Raw genomic sequence first — 26,996 nt, forward strand, 5'->3', positions numbered from 1 at the left:
GCTAGCCAAAGTAATTTTTTATAATAATATGCATTATCTTATTTCAATGAATAATTTGTAATTCATTTACGACATTTTAATTATTGTATTTTTTTTATGTTATGTTTTTATATGTATTGTTTTAATTGATATATATTTTGATACATTGAAAAATATAAGCGTAAATTCGTATATATTGCTTATATATTTTTATGCCTTATATACGCGCGAATTTTTTTTTTTTTTTATATATTTCCAACACACATTCGTAAAAAAATATGTAGGTTTCATCTTATATGAGTTAAATAATTAACCCTATGTATTTTTATTCGTCCATGCAAGAATATTAAAGCCCATGAGCTATAAAAAAAAACTCAAAAATTGGTATATATATATCGTTATATATACGAACCTTTAACATTTTTTTTAAATAATTGTTAATAAAATAATATATTACTGTTAGGAAAATCTTGAATAATCATGAACTTTTTTTTTTTTTTTTTCTGTGGAAAATATTTTTTGTAATACTAGGTGCATTAAGCGTTACGCAGCCCTAGAAAGCGTATTAGAAAAAAAATAAACGAACTTAAAAATTGCACATAATTTCAATGTTTTTTCAATGTGTATAAAAACTTCTCAGAATAAATAATATGAATGATACCCCATTTTCTTTAACCGCGCGTTGGAATTTCTCAAATCAATAAAAAAAAAAATTATAATATCATGCCGTGTTTATACATGTGCTTTGCGTGCATATAAAATTCCCAAAATTTTGAGTCCACATCTAACAAAATAAATAAGAAATAGACATATAACAAAGGAATAAAACTTTATATCTGTTGAAAAAAGTAATTTTCAAACGTAGCAATGAATTTCCGAATTTTTTATACTTAATTTCCCTGCTAGGCAATGACTATTAACGCGATGGGGAGATATGATCCCCGAATATAAGCATGTATATGCGCAGAATATACGCATGTGCTCACTTATTCAATGATTTAAAAAAATAAATAAATTTTTTGCGCTATCTGCGCGGCGAATTATTTTGCAAAACAAGTTGCTAAATGTGCTACCAATTTTGCGACCCGTTTCGGTTTTCCTTAGGGCACCGATTCGTAGAGCACTTACACAGGGTTTGCGCGTGAATAGCATTCTGGCGTGGTAAAAAGAGGAGGATAACGTTTGGAAAAAGATAAAAATTAAACAAAATGAATCAGGAAAAAAAATCAGAAGCTAATACCTCCTTAAATAAAAAAAATTCAGAAGTAGAATTTTTTACGCCCAAGTCAAATTTAGCCCATGAGTGTGTTAGCAGAAACGTAGCATTCAACAATTTACACAAATATGTTAATACGAATGTTACAGAAGATCAGCTGAAAAAACGAAAGGGAAATTCGAAAAGTTCTGCCCCTGCCGTAAAAAGGAAAAATGTCCCCTCAAAGGAAAAGCACAAAGAGTGTTCAATTTTAAATTATATAACCGGATTTAAAAATACGAAAAATATTTTCTTTAAAAATGCCAATACGGATTGTGCAAAAAGTAAAGGAGATATCCCCCCAAAAGACGGTACAATTAAGAAAATAAAGGAAAAGTTATCAGGTGTAAAAAAAATAAAAATGTCAAAAAAAGAATTTTTTCCGAAAGCTCAACAAACATATTGAGATACTTTAAAAATGTCGATATAAATAACAAAGAAAAAACGGAACTTCATACCCATTGTGCTACAGATAAAAATGCACAAAATAGTTTAGATGATAAAACGTTTAGAGATGCTAACAGTAAATTTTATGCCCATGGAAATGGTGAGAAGCATGCTGATGTACATAACGATATTTATTACGGCGAAAATAATGTGCACTCAGAAGAGGGGGGGAACCGAAAAAGGGTTAGGAGTGTAAATTACGAAAACAAAATGTCAAACGAAGGAAAAGTGAAATGTGAATATGTTCACAATAATGCCAAATTGAATTGTAACTACGAGGAATATTTGCAAACTGCTTATCTATATTGTAAGAAATATTTCATGTACCGTAAAATGGAATTCTTTAGCAAGTATTTGTTTTACCGCCAGAAGAGCATAAAAAATTTTATTTTCCTTATTGAAGCCCTATTTTTGCGAAAAAAATACATAGATTTGTTGTACATGCTGCAGCGTTACAAGCGGTTGTGGGTATTTTTTTACAAAGGCGCAAAGACAAAGCGGGCAGCGGAAAAAAAGAACAATGCGCGGAACAAAATCGAAATGGGGTACATATCAACGAAGGGAAAAAATTCTAAATGTGGAAAAAATTGCACTAAATTGATTTCTCATAAATACAGAAAGAGTATATTTTTTAAGGTAACTGTGCAAAATGACCCAACACCCCCTACAGGGGAAATCTGCGACGTGGAGCATAGTAATGTTTGCAATATTGAAAACAGCAAAGTACACAAATTAAAAAAAAAAGAAGAAAAAACGCATACACACAAAATGTGTAACACGGAATTGTTTTGTAAACATAAAAATAATTATGAAGTGAATAATTCCACTGGAGACGTCATAAACTGGGGGAAAACATGTAAAAGGAAAACTTGCAATAAAATATACTGCATATGCTATGTGGCCTTTGTAAAAATTATGTCGCTCATCAGAATGCAAAATCAGAACTGCTTAAACAAATGCGTGAATTTTATACAAAAAATAAGTAAAAAATGTTTGCTAAATAAGAATGGTCATTATTTAACCCATGCAGTTATTCACTTGTACGAATTAGCAGGTTTGTATAATTACGCCCTGAAATATTCAATGCTGCTATTTTTGAAGTATCCTGTGTATCCTCAAATTATTCTGAAACTCTTCAGTTTTTCCATACTAAGCTTAAAAGATGAAATTTATTTAATTTTACTAGCCAAGTATTGTAAGAGCATTTCCTGGATTAAATATTTCCTCCTCTTCATTTTGTATTCGGTGAATTACCAGTTTCGCAATAAAAAAACCGTTAGCAATTTTCTCTTCCTCCTTGATGGTGTCACAAAGGAAGGAAAAAACATTTCCAAAAGGGAAAAAATGAACAATGTGTCAAGAAAAAGTGCTACAAAAAAGGGGGAAAAAAATTGCACCAAAAATGCCCACAACGAATGCACCCCCAGAGGGGAAAATTGGCTGTGTGGCCTTACACCTGATGAACACGGCGAAAAAACGCACAATGGAAAAAGTGGCCACAACGAAATAGGGGAAAAAATTAAACACAAGAAGTGGATTAAAAGTAGTAAAATCCCCATGGAGCGGATTTGCCAACTTACCTGTGACAGCGAAAGGAACGATAGGGGTGAATGTAGCGAAGGGAGCGAATATAGAGGGGAGGGGAAAAGAAAACACGTTAACATCCCGCAATATTTAAAAAAACACTCGAGTAAACAAAACATGCACAAACATGAAGCGAACAGCAATGTACACATTTGCAAAAAAATCACATTGTACAACTCTTTATATAGCAAAGTCACATTGTACGATGCGTATGTGTACATTGCGCAAAATAAATTTTCAGATTATTTTCCAAAAATTTTCCTATATTCCAAATTGCACATAATAATAAATATCAAAAGAAGTTTTTATGAACAAAATTTTTCCATGTGTTATAGTTTAAGTAAACTGTTATTGATGGATCATATGTATGACTCATCAGTAGTAACATTTTTTGTTAACTCTGCTTATTTATTAAAAAAAATTGGCGCTATAAAACGATTGGCTCAAGAATTAAAAACGAACAATCGAAGAATTTATTTTCTCTTTTGTAATGCAGCTTTGTTGTTACATTTTAAGCAAATCGAACGATCTATTCAAATATATAAATATATTGTGGACTCTTATCAGAACATTTTTTCTGATCTCTATTTTTATTCCTTGTTTAATTTAATATATGCCCTACAATTAACACAAAAAGCGCATCAAATTGTTATTTTTTGTAAAAATTTAAATAAGTTATTTTTTAATAATATACATTCTTATATATTACTATCATACTACTATTTTGTAAATGACATCCCCACCAAGTGTTATGCCTCCCTTAGGAGGGCCCATGACATATATCGATATCACCCTGATACGTTTTACCTCCTTTCTTTACTCGCGCTACAGGCTAAAAGGTCAGAAAGCGAGTGTATATATAGTTGTGGCTTTTGAGATCATGCCTTCCTCCCCAATTTACACACACAAATGTGTATACTCTTTTGTGTTGAGTGCGAATTGCGCATGGAGGGGCAGGCACACAATAGCAGCACAATTAAGGGGAGTATACCCTGAAGTGTAAATTTTGCTTTCTCGGCGGGGTGCCATATTGTAACATCTATGTGGTGTGTAATGATGGGATGATTCTATGTATGGGAGAAAATGCCAGTCTTGCTTTGACGCGCGTTTGGCCTACACTCCCGCTATCAAATATAGTAACAAAATAGCGCAGAAGTGGTCAACACCGGAGTTTTCGCATAGGCGCATTCTTATGTAGGCATGTGCCTATATCGTTGCGTGAATATGCTTATTTATACACACTTAAACATAAAAATGGCGGGTAGGCATTTTGCTCATGTTTACCCATCTCTGTGCACCAGCGACACGGCATAAGAAACATACCTCTTCCCCTTAGGTACCAAGAATACGGCGCCTTTAGCGAACTGGCTCTTTTTTTCAGTTTAAGGAACCGAAATCTCAGAAACTACGTTTTTTCCAACATTTATAGAAAGCAACATAAGTATGTTCCCTCTTATTTGTTAAGCTATCATTTGGAGATAATTGATTCCGACAGAAGCAAAACTTTGGGCATCCTCAATTTAAGCTCCCTATTGAATTACGTGTACTTTGAGGGGCTAATAAAATCATACATTATACTTCACTTTTGTTCGGCAAAAAGGTATGCAGAAAGAGTGCTAGAGTGAGTATGTTTGCACAAAAATTTCCGCGCTCCCTTCGTTGGAAAGAAGCTGCACGCGTGTGTATGGGCATGCATACGCACATGTGTTTTATCATGTATGAATTCCGGAAGGTCGCGCGCAATCGAGTTGACATTACTACAAAGAAACTACATCAATGTTTCACACAAAAAAATTGGGAAAAAAAACGCTTTCTTTTTTAGGTCCCATATAAATTATCTCATGTTGAGTAAAAATCTGGGCATCATGGCTGCACATTTTTTCCCAAAGAATTTAAGCCTATTACATAGTAAGGGGAAAAGGGCAATAGTGCAAAATGAAAATGGTAAAACGAATCGCTTTGCAATGGCGATCCTGTGTACATCACCATTTTTATCGTTCACTTTCTATATTCAGTTTTGAAATATATCGATGATGCTAGACGAAGGGAAAAAAAAGCCCAAATTTTGCATTAATGACGCTTCCTAGGAGAAAGGCACAGGGAGAATTTTCCCCACTACGTAATTTTAAAATGAAGTTCATACATATACTCACGTACATGTGCGTGCCTAGCTGCATGTTTGAACTCTCACCGTTTGCCTAGCGAGCTATGATGCATTTTTGGAGAGTCCTAGCTGCCCACCCAAGACCCTCGCAGGATACGCAGTTGTAGCTTTTTTCACCCCTTCCCTGAGATGTCAGTTTGCCCCGACATGTAAAATGTACGTGTGTACGCACATGTGCATATGTATATATGTGTGCACCTACGCGTGTCTGTGTATAAACTCTTATATATATACGTTCACATGCATGCTTACGGACGAACGGGCAGGGTTCTAGGCTTATTTGCATTTTTTGGTAATTTCTCGTTTTCGCGACTTGTCGATTTACGCGCATAATGCGCATGTATTGGCGTGCACATTTATCTGCGCATGTATCCATTTGTTTATGAGCACACGCCAGCGCTTTTATCCACCACGAAGTGCAGTTAACTCTCTTACACCGCTACTTGCGCACATGCACGGGTGCACTTCACTCCTGTAACAGCTACATCCGCAATGGCAAGACATGAAATGCGATTCACTCATGAGATGGAAGTAGCCAATGCATGCGCTGCTAGCACGAGAAACGGAGGAAAAAACAAATATGAAAAAATAGCAAAAATAAAAAAAAATAAGATACGCCGCTATGGCTGACCATGTTAGGGAGCATTGAGATAACCGCTGCTAAAAGAAACGATTGCACATAAATGAAGTTTCGTGTATTTTTTCTCTACCATTTTTTTTTTCGCGCAATGGAACGGCACCGAAATTTTACACCAGCACTAAATTTTTCTATAAGTATAAATTTGTGGGAATAAAAAATTGGTGAGCTCTAAACAATTTCTATCACACAAAAAGGGGTATTTGCAATATAGGAGATATTCTACCCTGCTTAATAGACTTTAAAAGGGATTTTTTTTTTTTTCAGCATTTCCAGCGCATGTGTTCACTTTCAGAACACCGAAATTATTTTCACAGGTGCATTTGCGCATGTAAAGCAAAGCGCAGAAAGGTGTGCATCCCACTTTGTGCACGCGGTGTGTAATAAAGGCTGTTTTGGCCCTACATGCATTTTGCATCACTATACATCGAGTGCGTTCCACTTACGAAGCTCTATTCCACCCTCCTACTTTGCTTCTTCCCAAAATGAACATCATTGAGTCCAATAGGGAAAAGGAGAGGATAAGCCTACACAGCCATATTAGTGGCTTGGGGCTAGATGCGGACGGGTTCGTGCAGGACTTGAACTTTGAGCAGAAAAAAAGGAAAAGCGGCAAAATGGGCGTCAATGGGCTGATGAATGGGCAGCCGAACGGGGTGATAAATGGGCAGCCGCACGGGGTGATAAATGGGCAACCGAACGGGATGGTAAATGGACACGCAAACCCCGATGACGCATTATGTAACGAATTCACGGGTAACGGAATAAAGGCAAATAGTGAACTTAATGGGTACGCACACACAAATGGGGAGTGCACTCATCCCCAAGAAGAAAGTGACGATGAAGTATATCGAAACTTTTATAACTGCAAAGGAATGATTGGACAAAAAAAAGCGAGAGAAGCAGCAGGAATATTTATCAATCTAATTAAGGAAAAAAATATATGCAAATGTTTGCTCTTAGCAGGACCCAGTGGAAGCGGAAAAACAGCCATAGCTATAGCTATAAGCAAAGAAATTAGCGAAGATTCCATCCCCTTTTGCATCTTCAACGCATCTCAGGTATACTCTTGTGAAGTAAAAAAAACAGAAATATTAACTCAATATATAAGGAAAAGTATAGGCGTAAAAATAAAAGAAATTAAAGAAGTTTTTGAGGGTGAAGTTATCAAGATAGAACCATTTTATGATGATACATACGAAGAAAAAAAAATTTCCTATGTGCATATTACCTTGAAGACTTTGAAGGAACAAAAAAAAATCAAAATACACTCATCTATTTATGAAAATATTGTCAAGGAGAAAATTCAAGAAAAAGATATTATATACATTGAATCACACAGCGGGTTAGTCAAACGGGTAGGGAAATGCAGCTTATACCAAGATATGTTTGACATCGAGACGGACACGTTTGTTGACTTACCTAAAGGAAACGTGCATAAGAAAAAAAATATAATTCAAAATGTTACCCTCTACGATTTAGATATATCTAATGTGCAGCCAAAGGATAATATTCTCAATTTTTTGCAAAATTCTAAATCAAAAAAAACAGAAATTACCGATAAACTGAGAAATGAAATTAACAAAATTGTTTATAAATATGTCGACCAGGGGATAGCTCAAATTATACCGGGAGTCCTTTTCATTGACGAGGTGCCAATTTTTTCACTCAAAAAAAGTGAAGTGAAATGAAATGAAGTGCAACAAAATAACGCAAAACAAATTAAAATAACCTAATGTGTGCTGCGAAAAAGATATGCACTCCGTCCCCTTTGAATCAATTTCCACATTTTGCCTTTTGTGAAATACGCTGCACGAAAAGAAAAGAAAGAAAGGCAGCCCCCTCACCTACAGGCGAATCCCAGTTGCATCCCCCATTCGTTCCTTTTCAATTCCTCAGGTCCATATGCTAGACATTGAATGCTTCACTTACTTAAACCGAACCTTGGAATCCAACTTGGCCCCCATAGTCATTTTGGCCACAAATCGGGGAATATGCAACATAAAAGGTGTCCTTTCTATTTCTTCAACGGATAACCATACGCACGAATGGATATAAGCACAAGCCTGCGTGTACACGCACGTTCGTTCTCATTCACTTACACCTACACACTTTCGTAATCACACTCACGTGCAAATACGCGCCACTCAGGTACGAACATCATATCCGCCCACGGAATCCCCGTTGACTTGCTGGATCGAATCATAATTGTTAAGACGATGTTGTACAATAAGGAGGAAATACTACAGGTATGCACAGGTGCAAGTGGGCTCGGCTTGTAAACCCGCATACATATATGCACTGCGTATGCGTGTGCATTGTGCCGTCGAAGAACCTCCAGCCTAGGCATTCCTCTCCCTTTCACAAAACCGCTTCTCATTTTTGCATTTCCACTGTTCGAACCTTTTCTCTTGCCTCCCCACCTCTAAGGTTCTAAAACTGAGGTGCAAATTTGAGAAAATAAAAATCGAAAACGAAGCCTTAAATTATTTGGCCGATATAGGTAAATGAAACAAATTAGGAGAAAGTGCACTTCTGTATGTGGGGGGCGCGCTTTGCTGTTTTCATTTCGCCGTGTTGACTCTGCTATGTTCACTCTTCCGTGTTCAGTTTTCTGCGCATGTATTTATTTTTTTACAAAATTTCCGCCCCATTTTTTCCCCCTGTGTAGGCATCCAGTGTTCCCTAAGATACGCCATTCAACTTTTAACCCCAGCGAAAATATTATCCAAAAGAAAAGGGAAAAAACGGATAAATAAAAGCATTGTAGAAATCGTTTCCTCCATTTTTTTTGACACAAAAAGATCCACGCAGCTTCTCTTGGACGACAAAAATAAATATTTGTATTAGTTTGCTACGTTAATGTAATAAGCACCAATTGTCTTTGCGTCTTACGTTAAAAAAATGGGACAAAAAAAAATGTGTTAGACAATTTCGTTTGCTGCGGAGCGGGGCTTAACTAGAACGGAGATGTGTGCACGTGAATTCGTATGCTTACGTGCCTTTGTACACTAACAAGTGTTGTCATAAATGTGAATTTACGTGTGTATTTTTCTTCCGCAGTTCACCCCATGCAACCACTCACGTTCCCTGTTTTGATAAATTTACCTTATAACTAGGAAAAAAAAAAAAATCCAATTAAGGGATACTTTTTACATGTCATTTTTGTTTCATTTTGGTCAATAATTAAACGTGCCGAAATGAAGGGAAAAATTTACGTGAACTTTCACCTTTTGCACACCTATAAATTAAAAACAGGCACGAGAAATAATCCAAGATTTCCCCGCTGCCGCTTTATGTTTCCTGCGGCACTTTGATAACGTGGAAATTTTGTTTTGCTTCATTTATTTATATGCCTTATTTTTTATTTTTTTCCCACTTAAATGAATTTTTCACTTTAAATTTTTTTGTCCTTTTCCCCTCGATACATTCCTTTGTGACGAAATGACATTCCTATAGCCCTTTTATCTTTTAAAAAAAAAAAAAGATCGTTAAATTATCGTGTACAAATAATTTTCTCCCAAAAAGAATTACGCGATTAACGCTGTTAAAATATTTGCGAAGGGTTTGAATGGCTAACTTGTGTATATTACAAAAACGAATATCAAAAATAGATTTTCATCGCAAGTGTGTTGCTCATAAGGGGTGGTTCCCCCCCGAAGGTCCTTCAGATGAAACAGTTCTCACTCTCCCTGGATGCCAATTGAGAAATGCATTGCTTCACTCGCAAAGTGTGCTAAATATTGTTTAAAAAAAAAAGTAATTTGTATTGCCATGATTTGACTGCGTATTTTTACATTTTAATTTTTATTCTCGTCTGTTTTTCTCTTGCATTTCTTCCCTTTTATCACCCCCTTTGTTAAGTTTTCCAACAAGCTCAGTACCCTTTGGCTCGATTTATAGCTTTGCGCACAAGTTCAAATCGCGCGCCATCCGGGAGGAAATAATTGAATTCTCATTTCTGCTTTGCGTCGGCCGAATGGCTCGAAGTGTATGATAAAGGCAAATCTGGAAAAGTTCAGTGGGAAATAAAAATGGGCACACGGAGATAGCAATTCTTTTAAAGCTTCCCACGCTTTGCATAAATAGGCACACAAGCATGTGCACATGCATACATGTGTACGTGGAATGTAGTTAGCCACAATTTTGAAGGCATCACACATATGTGGGCACTTCACATGTTAGTTCATCCCATTTTTTTTTTTGTTCTTTTTTGCAAGATGTAATGTCCGAAAGGGTGAAAATAGTTTTTATGAGAAAATCGCGAAAAGATCACTAATTAATTTATGACACGGTAGAGGCAAAGTCTTTTTTTTTTTTTTTTCTTTTTTTTTTTTGCTACAATGTGAGCAGATTCCTCTCCTGCGGTAGTACCCTTTGCGCTTTTTTATGTGTGATGCATTACTAGCTTATTTTATTTCAAACTTATTCTGTTTTTCCTTCCTTTTCCATTTCGACCATTTTGTCCTTTATGTTTACCTAAAGTTCGAAATAAGACAAACGGAAGTGGGCAAAAAAATAAGCAAGAGGTAGAGGAGAGAGTAACGAACGAATTAATAAATGGGTGAGTGGAGCAGAGCAGTGGAACGCATTGAGAGAGGTCTCCATAGCTGGTTAGCTTTATCGAGCTATAATTTTCTGCAGTACCCCAAAAGGACCATGTGACTTCCTTTTTTTTTTTTGGGGAGCCATTTTGTGGAGCATTTTTTTGAAGTTCTTTTTTAATTTTTAAGGATGCGCTGCGGAAAAAATGGTCGCCAGAATAATAGTACATGAAATAGACAAATGCAAAGGGGACACTAAGCAGCGAAGCCGAGTAAGCTGGCCAGGCTGCTAACACTGCTAACACTGCTAAAACTGCTAACACTGCTAATACGGCTAACACTGCTAAAACTGCTAACACTGCTAATACCGCTTGCCTGTTGAGCGGGCGGACGAAAGAACCAAGCGGCCAAGCAACCGAGTAAGCTGCGGCATAATAGGCAGCTGGCACAGGCTCGGACAAAAATGATAAGGAAAGAGTCCAATATATACGACAAGCTGGACCGGATAGTGTGCGATGTGTTGCGAAACATAGATGCAGAGGCTAAAGGGGTAGGTGAAGAGGCACATGACAATGGGAGTCCAAATTATGCCGATGAAAAAAACACAAATGAACGGGTGTATAAAAAATTCTTTGAACTCTTTAACAGGGAGAGTTACTTAGAAAAGCTAACACATGACGAATTAGTAGCAACATATAGAGACAAAAATGCACACAAGTACCTATTTTACATGTTCGAGTGTTTGTTTAATAAAATCACCCAAACGAGGAATGTAAGACACCTAGATTTTTTATTTCTCATACTGAGATACATTACGTATCTGTGGTTTTTACTGTCCAATGATGACAAATTAGTTTTAATATTCTACTACTATTTCAAGTTTGTAGATTTGTTGTTTAATTTAAAATTTGTGAGATGTTCCTTTTTTGTGAATATTTACAATTTGCTGATTTATTTTTATTTGAAAGATAATAGGAAAAAAAAAAAAATTGTTTTTCCAGTGAAAAAATTAACCGAAAAGGAAGCAGGCTTCCACATAAAAAATGTCATATCGGAATTGAACAAAATAATTGCAAATGAAAATGCTCATTTTATTGACACTGTTAGGAAGGAAAACAATTTTGTGAATCTACAAAGTCATGTCCTGTCATATGGAAAGGCAGAAAGAAAAGATTTGCCATCAAATGCGGAAGAAGATGTCTGTACATGCGCGGGTGTGCAAAATGTGTATGATTACCTATGGGTTGGCTATTATCAAGGGGAAAATGAGCCTCAGGAAAAGAAGCATAAAAATAAACATACGGAAAAAATCAAGTCAGATAATATTGAGGAAGAAAAGTCATTTTTCCTCATAACAAAATGTCAAAATTGGAATAATGAGAGTTCTACCTTCCCAATTTTTAGTATTTTCTCAGTTAGTGGCTCATATAATCTCTTTTTAAACATTACGAAGCATTTGTTCAAAATTAGTGTCTATGATTTTGGTACCTTTTTTCCCCTCCTAAGTATGCTTAACGTGGAATTGCTACTTTCCCATTTTCACCTTTTTGAAATTGTGCACTATGTCCAACTGGAGGAGGTGAACTCGAACATAAGTGACTCCAAAAAGGAAACAAAAATTGTGTCAATTAGTTCGAACCAATCTACACCTTACAAAGCGAATGAACAAGTGACCACAGAAGGGAAGAAACCCCCCGCAAACAACGAAGGGATTTTTTCAAATAATAATAAGAGTAACAAAAAAATTTTGTGGAATATCCTTTTTGAAGAGCTAAAAAAAGTATACATGGTAGACACGAAAAATGTGAATTATACATTAAAAATGTTAAAGTACTCTTTTAGCTTTTTTCTGTTTGAAGAAAAATTTGTACTAAAAAGTAAAGAATGGGGAACTTACGTGACAAATAAAAAAGAACACACCTTCGCACTCATTTCGCAAATATATTTAAAAGAGTTACTAAAATTTTGTCTCTCCTTTGTGAATAATTTAATGAGCTCAAGAACGCTAAATGAGGAAGTCGTGTTTAAGGCCATTTCGTACGTGTTTTATTTGCTTTCGAAATTGATATGCAACACGAGTAATAACTTAAGAAAGTACATTCTGCTTAACAACGATAATAATCTTACCCTCGTTGCGTTAATTACGTATGTATATAAATACTTCAAAAGGGTTTACCTGGATAAGAATGCAGCGGGAGATGTGCACAAGGGGAGTGGTGGCACGGTTGGAAGTGGTGGAGGTCAAAATAAATTGAAGTACACATTCGTGACGCTCGAAAAAGTGTACCAGAAAATTCAAGAGTGCTTGTACATTGTCCTAACCGTTGATGAATTTGTTGAAAGGAATATCAAAAAAAAGTTAGAGCAATGTAGTGATGGAGCGATGCCCCATTTTGACGGGCATCACGGCCCCAGACAATATACAGATTGCTGCGATCTGTACTTTTGTATCATTATCAAGATCAATAAAATGAACATGTTTTTTTCAAACTTGGACATTATAAAAATGCTGTCACAGAAGGACAAGAGCGTGTTCAGAAAATATATATACACCATTAACAAGAACAATGAAAATTTTGTCTCTTTTTTTTTCTTACTAAATATTGACTATAACGAAAATCAGCATGACTTGGTTTTAAAAAAGTACATCTCCAATTTGAAGGAAAAAAAAAATTATAAAAATAAAAAGTTAATCAAGCTAATGAAGCCTTACCATTCCCCCCTGAAGTATATCATTTTGAAAAATGAAATTGACCAAGATGGGGCAAAAAAGAGTTCGGCAAGGAAAAGCACCCTGGCAGTCAATTTCTCTCACAGGGATTACGATATTCATACTTTCGAGGGCGATAAGCGGAAGGTTAATGACCTGCGAGCCAAAAGGAAGAGCATGTACGAGTTTGGGAGAGGTGGAAAGGGGGATGATCGATGCAGGCCTCTCCAAGGTGACGACGGGATGGATGGCGACTCAGCAGATGGTGACACAGTAGATGACATCACATCCGATGAAACCTCATCCGATGACGACCCAACCGATGATGACCCCACCGATGAAGACTCAGCCAATGGCGAAGAGATCGAACCCAGTGACAACCCCATAAGCTGCCCACGCAGCTGCCGTAAGGACTACTTTTGTGAGGGACGGAAACGCGCGAAAGCTTCCAGCTCCCACGCAAAAGTGAAAAAAAAAGACATGCCGATATTTGAAAATTCGATCCTTCGAATCAGGAAGAAGCAGCTGGACGGAACCAACATAGATTTTAAAAACGTGTGCCATAGTATCACGCTGGCCATTAGAAGGTGCATACTAATCTCAGAGAGTATGATTACCTACTTCAAAACTCACCAAGGGTTTGAAGCCAACTTTAATATTTACGTGTGCAAAAATATATTTATTAATTTTTTAAGAGTTTGTCTCCTAGGCGCCAGTCTCTTTTCGTACCTCTGCGTTAAGCTTAACTATGGCGAAATGCTGAAGCAGATGTACGACTCGAATTTGATCATAGTGTCGTACAACATTTTTGACAAATATATCAGTTTCGTGTTGGACCAAGATGTCAAACGGCTGCGCAAGTATAAGAATGTGTTGCAGGTGTCTACCAGGCGGTTGAATAGGTGTGAGGCAGGAGCTGGGCGCTCCACCGGGGCCATCTCTTCGGTGAATGCACCGAACGCGACGAAGGAGCAGAAGGAATCCTTTTCCACGGTTAAAGCTTCTACCAATGCTTATCCCTCGGCGTACGCGCAGCTACACCGGGACGACATATACGACGTGCTGGGAGCTCGGGAGAGCCAACGCGGGAGCGTCTTCTTCCTGTCGGATCAAGACGAGTTCATCGAGACGCTTTACCTCAACACGTTCATGATTGTGATAAACATCATTTCGGTGTGGGAAATGTACCTAGAAATTCCTGTAGAAGTTCTGAACAAAATGAAGTACACCTTTTTCGAGCTATTTTACAACACCACAATTAAAATCATAAAGTTTATAAAAAAGGATAAGGGTTTTTTCTTCCTACTGAACATTTTAAAGTTCATTTATCTCAAATTTGTCAGCCTTCCTTTTAATCCAATAAACATACACACCACAATAAAGCTGCACGACTTTTACGAGTTTCTCATTAATGATGGTGACGAACATGTGAAGAAAGAGGAGGAGCAAAAATTTAATAGTGAAAATATGTACCTAAATTCGATTAGCCCTCTGAAATTTTTGAATAATCCAGAGAATGACACACAGAGGAAGAACCTTACCAGTGTACAAAAATTAAGCCTAAGCTCTCATGACCGTGTACTACCAAACGAGCATGATTACAATGTGCTTAGTGTAAATAATAAGAAAAGGGTAAGCATGGGCGGTTTAGTTCCCGTGTTTTTAAATAACAACAGCAGTAAGAAGAGAAGGACGAACATTGACCCGTATACTTCATATGACAGCTTTGAAAATAACGATAACGGTTTCTACTGCACGGTGAGGAAGGGCACCCCTACGGGTCACGCACAAATGGGTGATAAAACAAGCGCGAGGGTAAAGTACGGTCTGCGCGAAGGAGAATACGAAAGTGAAAATGTTAATAATGTCAATCTGAATGCCAATCTGAATGTCAATCTGAATGTCGGTGTGAATGACAGCGTCAATGTGACTCCGAAACGTAATTATGACTATGCACAACCGGAGGAACGGAAAGAAAGCGACATTTTTAGAAACACCTACCTGAGCAACTACTACATCCCGCACATCGATCTGCTATTCATCATTGTCGATTTGGAAGTCTTTTACTACTTCGAAAAGAAGGAGTATAAGAAAATAATCGTTTCCGTGGAAAATGTCTTAAAAAGCATTATCAGCAAATGTGACTATAACACTAAGGAGTATTTACGATCATCCATATCGTACATTTACAACTGCTACCAACAAGTGCATCTCCATGACAGCAAAATTAATATCCAAAGTTGCATCGTCATTAGGCACATATTTAACCTTTACATCAAATCTAAGGTCTTCTATTTGAGCAAAAAAATTAAAAAAAAATTAGCACACTACAAGGATAGCTACATCAATGATGGGGTGCTAAAAATGGGTTATAACAAAATTTATAACAGCCTTTTTAGCAGCGAAAAAGTGAAAAAATTTTTTTTACATCCTCTACGAAAGCGACAACCTAGGACGAAACAAAAGAGTGAAAATTATCAACAATCTGCTGATCGTACATATAAACACTTTGCTTTTCTTGATATTTATGAATATCTATCCAAGTATGTGACCAAAAAGTTCATATTTTTCTTCCGATTCTTCCTATTTTTTTTTAACAAATTGTGTGTTGCCATTCTAAGTTTGGTGAATTCGTCCAATCACCTCGAAATTTTTAACCTTTTCGATTGGCGAAATATTACCCGCGTAAACCACGCACAGGAAGAGGAAGAACTGGCTAACAAGGTAAGGAGTGCCATTCGTCTCGTTCAAAACAGCTCCATATATCCACAGGATGAGGAAATATCTCCCTACAAAATTTATAGCAGGGGGGGAAGACACACCAACGGTAGAAGTAAGCCAATTGTCATGATCGACATTGATGAGCTGCTTGTCACCTACATCCAGCTAAATTTCACGTTTTGCAGATCGTGCTGCTTTTTCATTTTCTTCAAAAATGTCTGTTCGCAAAAATATGAAATAATTTTGAGGGAGAAGTTCACTAGTAACTATTTTGAGCGGTTTAAGAACAACCGGGATTTGTTCGACCCTATCGATGCTGTAAAGGAGGGGAAGACGGGTCGAAATGACGATGAGTGGGGGGAAAGCCACACCGCAGAAGAGTTAACCCAGGATGGGGAACCAACTATAAATGACTCCTTTGACGAAGACTCGGATGACAACTACAGAAGCGATTCCAGCTCCAGCAGCTCAGGTCTTTCCCAGTCCAGCTTCACCCTCATAGAGTACACAGACTATTCCAACAACGTAGATTATATTTTCCTAGAATTTATTTTAGAAAAAATAGAAGAAATGGACGTGGATTATTACTACAGGAATGTACTTAACAATTGTTACTACGTGATCAAAATAGAAACACTTTATAATTACATATACAAGAATGAGCAACTGTTAAGTAGATTTGCTTACCTAAATAATGTGTATTATCTGTACAAGCTGTACTACCACATGTTTGTCTGGTCTTGCAATAAAAGCCATGCCATGGGTAAGAAGAACGTCGCTGCTGAGGGAATCAACGCAGAAGAAAATTTATCGAGCCTGTACAATGACATATTTTACGTCTTCGACGTGAATCGCATTTTGGGGGAAACCTTCTGCAGTAGGTATGTGCAGCTGGTCGATCAGGCCGGGGCCTCCGATTTCACCCCGAGTGGAACACCTGATAAAACTGGCAGAATTCCCCCCCCCTACGGCTGCGCAAATGATTATCGCCGAACGCAGCGGAAAAGCATCGAAGAATCACCATACTTCCTGTGTGACATTTACAACTTCAAATTGAAATTGTTCCATCCGCTAAATTTTGAAAAAAGAGACTTGGCAAAAGGAAGGAAAAAAAAAATATTCGATAACTTTCTAATGGTTAACAAAAATTATTTACTGGACTTGAAGCACAAGCATGCCAAAGTGAACAAGTACATAAATAACTACATGGTGTACCTATACCATGTAGTTCTTCGCTTTTATTACAATGAACATGGCATAGACAGGGAAAAATTATCCTTTCACTATATTGTGTACTCATTTCAAAGTGCGTTTGACAGATTTAACAGTAAAATATGCGGCAGTGGTCATGACACGATGTGCTTTCCCTCTATCCAGGGAGTTGGCATAGATAAGGGCACCCCCCCATACGTCCCACCTTTCAATATCTTTGCAAAATGCGACTTAAAAAAAAATATACTTCTCATTTTCGACGTTTTAAATAACATATATGATTTATATCATGGTAACATATTTGAAAATCACAATTGGGCAGACTCCATTGTAACACAAATTGACACAAAGCTTATTGGCTATCTCAGCGAAATGTACAAAATTGCCTATCTGTACAAAATGTATCATTGCTGCATGCGGATTTTGGTACTCTGCCTATTGTTTACTTCCAGATTTTGGCTAATTTATGTGTTTAACGAGAAGCACGCATGTGGGCAGCAGGACGATATTTGTCATGACCTTAAGGGGCATAACGAATATTGTGAACCTGCCACTAGGGGGAAACGAAAGGTTGGGCGTAAGCCGAACGAGAGGAACGTAGACAAGGACACACAGCTTCGAAGTGGAACAAACCTCGGACATGGCGCGGGAAGGAGGGGAAATCCCAAAGAAGGTGCTTATGATTCAAATGATGAAATGAGGGGAAACTCCAAACGAAGGAGAGAATATATACTAACCGGAATTTATAACAGAATAGTGTCTAAAAGGAAGGAAGATAACGCGAAAGAGACATACAATGATTTGCACAACTATATGCAGATGCTAATCGTTTGTACTTCGATGTTTTATCTCTCATTTTTATGTATAGAAAAGATACAGAAAAATTTGCAAAATATTTTTTTTCTTAACTGCGCGAATAGTATGTATAATTGCTACGTCCATTTTTATGAGCACGTTGAGAAATTTTGCAAGGAGAACCACCAGGATAAGCTCTACGCGTCCTCCTTCTTCTTCGACACTTTCCACTTAGACCTGATAAACTTGAAACTCCAGGCTCACGTAAAAGCGGGAAGGTACAAAACCGAAGTGAGAAAAATGAAGAAAGCATTAGGCGAATCCACCTCGAGGGTGGGCGAAGAGACCCAAGGTGGGGTCACTTCTATACCACGCAGCGATCATAGCGAAGAAAGCAGCAGAAGGCGAAGGCGCAACAAAAGCAGCGGGGATAACGCACAGGTAGACCTATTTTCCAAATTTTCATATCTGCTTTACTATAACGAACGCGCGGCCACGGAATGCATATCCGATTTAAGGAAGACAGAGAAGAAACACCAAAGTGATGGTAAAAACTTTTTCAAAAATAACATTTGCCTATATTTAAATATGATAAGATATTTGTACAAAAAGAGGAGCAAATACATCGGTTTACTGCCATTTGTCAATTCGTACATTATCTCGATAGTAACGCTCATGAAATTTACCATGGCGAAGTACAATTTTAATGTCTCCTCCGATTTCTTTTCTCTAAAATTTGAACATCCAATACACCAGTTCGACATGGACATGCTCACAAAAGTAAAAAAAACGGAAGATGAAAAGGAAAATGTCAAGTTAACTAACAAGGCTATTTTGATGAATCTAGAAAATCTCTTCTGTAATATGTTCTTGAATAAGGATATGTGTTACCAAATAAAATTCGTTTATACATACTATAAAAAAATTTCCAGCATTATGTTCAAAATGAATAATTTTTTACTCAGTTACTATTATTTGAAGAAAAATATACTGTTCATATGCGATTTGGTTTACTTCCCAGAAGTTGTTTACAGCTATATGCTCCTGATGAATATTATTTTAAAAAGTGGAAAAGAGAGAATCGAGTTGCTAACCCAAGAGGAGATTTTCTTCGAGAACTTAAACAACCAATTGATTATTTATGATAAAAAAAATTTGGACCAAGACACAGACACAAATTATGTAAAGGATAATACAGTGAAAGATGTAAACGATTTTAAAATTTATGAAGATAGCGATTTTTGCAATATCGATTATGTAAAAACGCCGCTTAATACTTACTTAACCAAGAGGCATATTTATGAGTACAGAAATTTGTTGACTCAGTTTTTGGTCTACTTGACCTTTTTGATAAAAAATCCTGACCATTTTCGTATATTGTCGACGAAGCGTAGAAGGGAGATACTCCACATGTTGTGTCTAATCATTTTTACGAAGAAGAAAACGAGTTACTTTTGCTGTAGCAAGGCGCGTCCGAAAAAATCAAAGGAGGTGGCTACCCCGGTAGAGGGGGGTACTAACGGCAAAGACAACTGCTGCTACAATGGTAATGCACAACTATCAGGAGAAGATTCCACAAATCAAAAGAACAAAGAAAGGAGAGATAACGAAATGGTGGTACCCCAGAATGTTACGAAACAAAATCAAGGCAACCACAAAATAACAAATTTTGAAAAAAACTTTATTACATGCTTCAACAACTGCAACGAAAAAAAAGAAGAAACGTTTTTTAACTTCTTCCTCGAAAAATTATTTATCATAAGTAACTTCGACACAGACCTATTCGACGTCGAGCTAAACGATGAAGAGCAAATTGAGTCTCTCATAAAATCTCAAGTGTTACATGATGTAAGGAGTCTTAATTTTGTCTACCCAGGAGGTGCCCGCTCGGACGAGTTTTTCCTAAACCTGGGGAGTGAAATTTCGAGTGATCAAGAAAAGGAAGCCCAAAACACCAAAGGGGAGACAAATCAGGCCAACTGCATAGAGGAAAAAATTCATCATGAGTTCCATCGCAGCGCTGATTCCCATCACTCCTTCAAGATTAACGACATTTCAGTTTTGAATTACCTATATTTAAATTACAACTTTGAGCAAAACTTAACCTATACGGAAAATTACATTACCAATAGGTTTTTCACACTTAACTGCAAAAAAATGAATGCCTATTTTGTGAAAATATTGCTATACTATATCAACTTGATATTTTTAAAAATAAAAAATATTTTCTGCGATGACTGCATTTACACCATCAAAAAGCAGCAGTTCCTTAACTCCTCAGCGAATGATTGCTCTAGGAACATTTTTTTTTTCTTGTTCTTAAAACTTTTTCGTTTTTTCAATTTTTCCAAGCGAACTTTGAGTGAGTTATGCGTCAATTATTTCCCCGGAAATAAAAATTATGCCGCATACCTAGACGAACTATCTGAGAGCAAGAAAAATGGAGAACTCTCAACGGCACAGGTTTACGCGAATGATGCAAGACACATCACCGAAGACACACACACACATAATGTGAAGGACAAACAAAACAGCTGTGATGATAATTCAGCAAATGGACTAGACAAAATGTTTATGATTAATTTTTTAGAAATTTTTTTATACCCACAAAAAAATTGCAGCTTTTTGGAGGTGCTAACTGTGTGCTATGAATTCTTGGTAAACATGAAAGACGATAAATGGAAAAAACTGAGGAAGAGAAATAAACACATAATGTACGCACTGTTAAAAACGGCGGTTACTGAAAGGGGGGATCGAAAAAGTCCATCTGTTTTTCATTTCCAAACGGTGTTGGTGCTCCTATCCTTACTGCTGCACTACACGTGCAAAAGGTCGCTTGTGCATGAAATGAGGAAAGTCGCCCAGTTTTTCCTCGACTATGTGTTTTTTTTTATAGAGAACATAAAGAACAATTTGATCATACTGCAGATAATTGAGGCTTACGGGGGGGGGCACAAAGATGGACACACAGATGGGCATCCAACTGCGAGGCAGATCCAAGTCAACCTGCTAAAATTCTACTTCCGAAAACTGCTGTCCTTGTTATACCTCTACACAGATGAGCTGATATTGTGCACCATCAAAAATAATATAGACCAAGAAATCAGCCAAAAAAATTATTACAGGAAGCATGCCCACGAAAATTTAAATATAGAAACGATTAGTAATTATGAATACATAGGTCAATCGAACTTGAGCGAATTTTGCTTCTACTGGGATTATGCAATAGTGTCGATGAGCCACGACAAGAGTGACCTGTACATTTCTCGCTGCTTTAAAAACTTCCTGTTTGTGCTAATTCGAATCATTAAAGAGGAGGCAATAGGCGAGGAGGCACATCATGTGGGGCCATTCAGTGGGGAAAATAAGGATTCCACCAAGGAGAGGGGAAATTCTCGAGACAGTAGTAAAAAAAGGAGAGATTCCCATATTGAGGGAAATAAAGAATGTTTCAATATTTACAGAAAAGTAAATAACCTTTTTAACGTTCTAAATGATGAAGATTTATGTAAGCGGTTACTCATTCAGGGGGGGAATCTCCCCCTAAGTGATGACACAATAATGGGACACCTAAATGAAAATGTAAACCATTGCACAGATTATGCACATGAAGTGTACGCCGTTAAGAAGGGCAAATTGGGGCACAATTCGGATGAATATAGTGGAGCTCCGCCCAGGACTCCCATCCTATGTAGTACCATCGAATGGGGAAGTAAACACTCCGGGGGTGACGTGATTATCCGTGAAAGTAACACATGTGGGAAAGATGAGCATAGCGAAGTAGCAATCTACGCGGGGAAGTATTTTGAAAATGATAAAATGGGACCCGAGCAGTTATACAACCCACACACAGTAAACATTTTTTTCACTCCCATGGGAAAAGGCGGAATGGAGATAACTAACGAGCTTGGCGAATCGAATAAGATGACAAGGGATAAGAGCAGCGATTCCTCTTCATCACTTTTGCCAAATGAGAAAGATCAGCTGGCAAAGGACATACAACTTGTGCGGTTCTTTTCGCGCTTGTACAAAAATGCTGATAGCTGCATTGAGAGCAAAACCGGTGAATACTTCCACGTAGAAAAAATACACCTAAATATCGAAAGGTTCCCAGTTAGGGAGAAATGGAATTATATAAAGAAATTAGAAAAAATACTAAAGCAATATCAACATATGATAAAAATAATGTGCGAAATTTTACACGAATCAAAGAATGTGGATCGGAATAAAAGCAATTTAAAGATGTTCATAGATCTGTGGTGGAACAACAGATACACTTTAGAGCAGCATTTAAAGATACTGAACTTAGACATCTCCAACACTCTCGGATTTTCCATCCACAAATTGATGTCCGTTCCGTTGATTTCTTTAAATATAAGAACCAAAATAATGCTAAACAGGAGTGCTAACTGGAAGGATGACTACCAGATGGGGGGTTCCATCCGCAGTGAAAAAGACAACACACAGGTGAACAGTGCATATAACACCCTGTCAATTGTTAATAACCAAAAATATTATTTGAGTACCAATTTTGATCTGTTCGTGGTGCTATACTACTATTCGAACATGCTCAACATCATAGCGTGGATTAATAAATGGGGGAGGTACTTTGTTCCTTCCAAATACTGGGACTGTGCGCATTTTATCAACGTCCTCCTAAACTTGACTGTTTTTTCCATCGTGATGAAAAACTGCAATGTACAAATTACACAGGCGAAGAGGAAATACTTAAGATGGGGAGACATTTTATGTAGCCGCTCGAGCCGAATGAGCAGAGATGAGAACACCTTCATCGGTAACGTCATCCGTGGGGACACTACGGATGGGGTGGACTCCTTCTCATCTCGTAACTTAACCAAGCAGATCCATGAGAATAGGGAAGCTCCCAAAAGTTTGATCCCCATTGACAAAAAAGTCGTGACATCCTATTTGCCCTTCATTAATAAGGACATCGAAACGATTCTACTTTTGGAGGAAAGAAAAAAAAACAAAAGGAGAAGCACCACAGTAGGTCAACCACATTTACTTGATATAAACCCCCCAAATGAAGGAAAAAAACGGACGATCGTTTCGAGTATCCCTCGCTGGAGTGTAAACATTGAAGGGGGAAATAATCACAATGACGGTTGCCATGCTACCTATAGGAGCATGCAGAGGAAGGAACCCGAACATGTGGAGACCATCTCAACTATGGACAACAAGTACAGAATTGTTATACCCAAAGGGGAGAGTGAATTTAATTACCCACACAACCCCAACAGTAAGGACAGTGCCAGTAGGAGCAACACCCACACTGATGAGAAAAGAGGCAGGAGAAGAACTATCAATATAATCAGTGAACAAATGAACAATAGTGTAGACAGCTATTGTGTGGATAGCCATTCGGTTTATAAAAACGAAAAACAAAACAGAGATCAAAAAAAGGGAAACTCAACAATATATGGATATGTGAGCCCCATAAAAGCAAACAATTTTGAGTACATGAAGAATCAAGACCAAAGTGACATGCTGACAAGGGAGGGAAAAAAAAGGACTACAGTGGCAGGGACGTTAAATTTGGATCATCTGAAGAAACAAGATGATAAAGAAGAAAAAATAAAGAAAAATATTTATTTAAAATATTTGGATTTAAAAAAAAAATGCGATAGGGGGGTACTGAAATGCTCTTTCCTAAAATTAAGGATGTACTTGTACAATATACTGATAGATATTTTCGAAAATAATAATATTCATCCCAAGAACATCTTTAACCTTTTTAACATCATCACTCATTCGTTCGTTACGGATGTGATCAAATGTACCATGGTGGATGATGAACTCGATCGTGAACGATTAACATATGTGAAAAACGTAGAAAATAAGAGAGTCAGGAAAAACCCCGTCGTTGTGTATATACATAACAATTTAAATAGACTCCCCTTTGAAAATTTGGAGCCTTTAAAAGATTCCTACATCGTGCGCGGGGTACACAAAGCGGTCACTGCGTATTTGTACGAAAGGGTGTTGGCGAAGATTAAAGTGGAGGAAGCCAAACGGAATGGGCTGTCCGTTTCGAGTACACTTCGGGGGGAGATGGACGCAGCGGCAGGGGAGGAAGAAGAAGGAGAAATGGAGGCAGGTCGAGGAGCGCGTCAAAACCGTGGAAACCTCCGAAACGATGACGAATCGGACAAAAATGACTACCAAAGTGACGATTTTCGCGTGGATGAGTACATAAAGCAGGAATACTCAAAAAAGTCGAAAATTGACCATGTGAAAAATGTGTGCCAAAGGAACAGTACCCATCGTACCAGCATCGATTTGCGTTGTTCTCATCCCATCGAATGGAAAAGAAAAAGCGCTGACGTGCCAGAAAGCATCATAGATCATTGTACCACCTCCCAATTGTGTAATACAAAAGGGGAAAATAAAAACGTTTCCAAAAAGAAAGGAAGAAGCTCCCTTTCGTATATATTAACGCATCACACAGAGGTCTCCAAAAATTCTGAAAAGAATAACGATAATTACCATCATGAGCTTAACACGTGTCAAGTAAAAGCGTTCAATCGTTATGATGACCAGGGCAAGGCAACATCCCAAGTGGATCGCCACAACGCTTTGAGAGCACAACCGAGAGATACGCTAACTCCATATGGGCATGAAACTCTCAATAGCACAGAACACGTTGCCGCTAATTATGGCTCACGGATAGTGCAGGCAAGGGGAAAGGGAAGATACAGCTTGGTCGTTTCGAGTGAAGAGACAAAAGGCAATCTCGAAAAGGGAGATATTCCCGGTAAATCCAATCCCTGTGAAAGCGCACCGGATAAAGGCACAAAGCAGGTGCGTGGGAAGGGGCGAGGTAAAAAAAACTCACGCAAGAGCACCTGCATTGAGCACTCCTTCCAAAACCCCTTCAATAATAATAATAGTAAAAAGGGCCAAACAGACATGCCATTTAGCACGGACCACTTTAATGGTAGAGATAGTTGCAGCCAAAAAAGGGAAAGAAAAACCCTACACAATAGATCAACAGAGGAGAAACACAAATTGGGATTATCACATTCTGCTAAAAGGAGGGGTAGTGTTAAGAAGATGAACCCTCGTTCGTCATGTCCGTCCAACCATTCGCGCTCATCCTGCGCGTCGCCTCCTCCTCCATCCTCCGAATCCGAATCTGAATCCGAATCCGTTTCATCAGTGGAACTAATTCAAAATGAAGACGAACTGAGAAAAATATTCATGAGTGCTAGAAAATCGATGAATATCCACAACATGATGGGTTCTTACGAAAACGAAGAATACAGCTTTTTCCGTTTAAAAAAAAAAAAAAAAAGTGTAAGTGAATCAGAAGCCTACTTTGATGACGAAAAAAAGTTTTCAAGTTCGTGCGTAGAAGACTTTAAAAAGGATAATAAAAGGAGAAGCTACTCGGCCGACCCGGAGCATCATTCAAAGGCGTCCAAAATGAAATACGTAAAGTACGTTCCTTACTACATTAAAAGTTCCAGGTTAGTAGATCCCAAAAAGAGTAACATTTTTTTTGTGATTAAACCTAAGGGAGATTTAAAAAGAACGGAAGACGCCACATACCCTTTCATTTATTTTAAAAACAAAGAAAAGTACAAGTATAAAAATTGGAATGGCTACTTTGGCAAAGTGCCATGCGAAAAAACTCTGCTGAAACATTTGTGCTGTGATGACTTGTATCTTTATTGCGGCCACCAGGGGGGGGAGCAGTACATCAAAAAGGACATAATTCAAAATGCCATTCTGCGTTATGACGACGCGTTGGGGGAAGGCGAAAAGGGGGAGGAGGCTAAAGAGGGGAACCCCAAAAAAGCGCAAAATCGAGATGGAGAAATCGCAAAACGTAGTAGAAACAAGGCGGGGAATAAGGAAGATCCCTTTTTTACTCAAAATAAGGACAAAAAGAGAAGAAATACGTGCAATTTTGAGGCAGAAAAACGCATTGTGGACAAGAGGATGAAGAGAAAATCTGTTGGGGATATCATCCACATCCATGGCACTGGTGACAGCAGCGATGGGTTATGCACACAGACAGAAATGGAAGATGATGGCAGTGACGATGTTGGTGATTCCCATTTTTCGGCTAACCAAAATGATGGCATAAACTCGTGCGTTTTTTTAATTGGGTGCAGTTCAGGGTTACTGTCCTCACATGGTTTTGACTTGGACGTATGGGGCACCCCCTACGACTACATAGTAGGTGGGTGTGTTTTCGTTTTTGGGAATTTATGGAATGTGACAGACGGAGAAGTTGATGGATTTACACAAAACTTTTTCTGGAAATGGACACAGCCAAATTCTTCATCCCTATTTTGCTCCAACTATAATTATAACGGTGTCCAGATGGCAAACGTTTCAACATTTTGCTTTCGCTTCTTCGCAAAAATGTTAAGGGAGAGCTCACAAATGGATATGCGCGAAGAAGGCACAGAATGGGGCAGCAACTGCTGTAGGGATGACGATAGTGATCATAATGGCGGCAGTGACGAACTTCTAATCGAAGTGGGGGACAATTTCGTCACGTTGGATTTCGACACGTACACATACTTCAAAAAGAATTATTTTTTTTATAAATATTTCCAAAAATGCTACAATTGCAACATTGTTTTAAACCAAAACCTTTTTAGTATAAATCAGAACCGGAAGTACTCCTGGCTTAGTATGACAGAGGCTTTAGCGGAGGCCAAGCAATTTTGTCGCTTACCAAACACGACTGGTTCGGCCGTTGTTATTTATGGCCTACCCTTGTAGAATCTAACAGGGAAGAAATCGGTGCCTGTGTTATGCGCCTTTTTTTTTTGTGACCCATTGCAGTTTTTTTATTTTCATATATTCCAGTTTGGCTTAATGTTTTTGTAAAATTTGTGACGGAATTTTTTTTTATGTTTGCTGTACGAAGCTAAATCGACGGGTTCTTCACGTACGCATCATACAGATAC

General features: G+C 37.7%; 3 protein-coding genes across 3 annotated transcripts; all 3 read left to right on the top strand.

Moving 5' to 3' along the window:
• Nucleotides 1–1,556: 1,556 nt before the first annotated feature.
• On the top strand, nucleotides 1,557–4,888 carry PCYB_143840 (hypothetical protein; the record flags this gene model as incomplete). The annotated part of the gene is made up of 3 exons (XM_004224855.1): nucleotides 1,557–2,871; nucleotides 3,454–4,104; nucleotides 4,602–4,888. Coding segments are annotated over 3 exons (2,250 nt in total), but the record flags the coding sequence as incomplete, so codon positions are not given.
• A 1,663-nt stretch (nucleotides 4,889–6,551) lies between these two features.
• PCYB_143850 (RuvB-like 1) lies at nucleotides 6,552–8,916 on the top strand (the record flags this gene model as incomplete). The annotated part of the gene is made up of 5 exons (XM_004224856.1): nucleotides 6,552–7,190; nucleotides 7,966–8,074; nucleotides 8,218–8,315; nucleotides 8,497–8,569; nucleotides 8,738–8,916. 5 exons carry the CDS (start codon nucleotides 6,552–6,554, stop codon nucleotides 8,914–8,916), a joined length of 1,098 nt encoding a protein of 365 aa, XP_004224904.1.
• A 2,157-nt stretch (nucleotides 8,917–11,073) lies between these two features.
• Nucleotides 11,074–26,808, top strand: PCYB_143860 (C50 peptidase; the record flags this gene model as incomplete). Its single annotated transcript, XM_004224857.1, has 1 exon — nucleotides 11,074–26,808. The coding sequence occupies one exon, from the start codon at nucleotides 11,074–11,076 to the stop codon at nucleotides 26,806–26,808; it is 15,735 nt and encodes a 5,244-aa protein (XP_004224905.1).
• Between the last annotated feature and the right edge of the window lie 188 nt (nucleotides 26,809–26,996).

Source organism: Plasmodium cynomolgi, chromosome 14 (genome assembly GCF_000321355.1).
Source record: "Plasmodium cynomolgi strain B DNA, chromosome 14, whole genome shotgun sequence".
Classification (NCBI taxonomy): Eukaryota; Apicomplexa; class Aconoidasida; order Haemosporida; family Plasmodiidae; genus Plasmodium; species Plasmodium cynomolgi.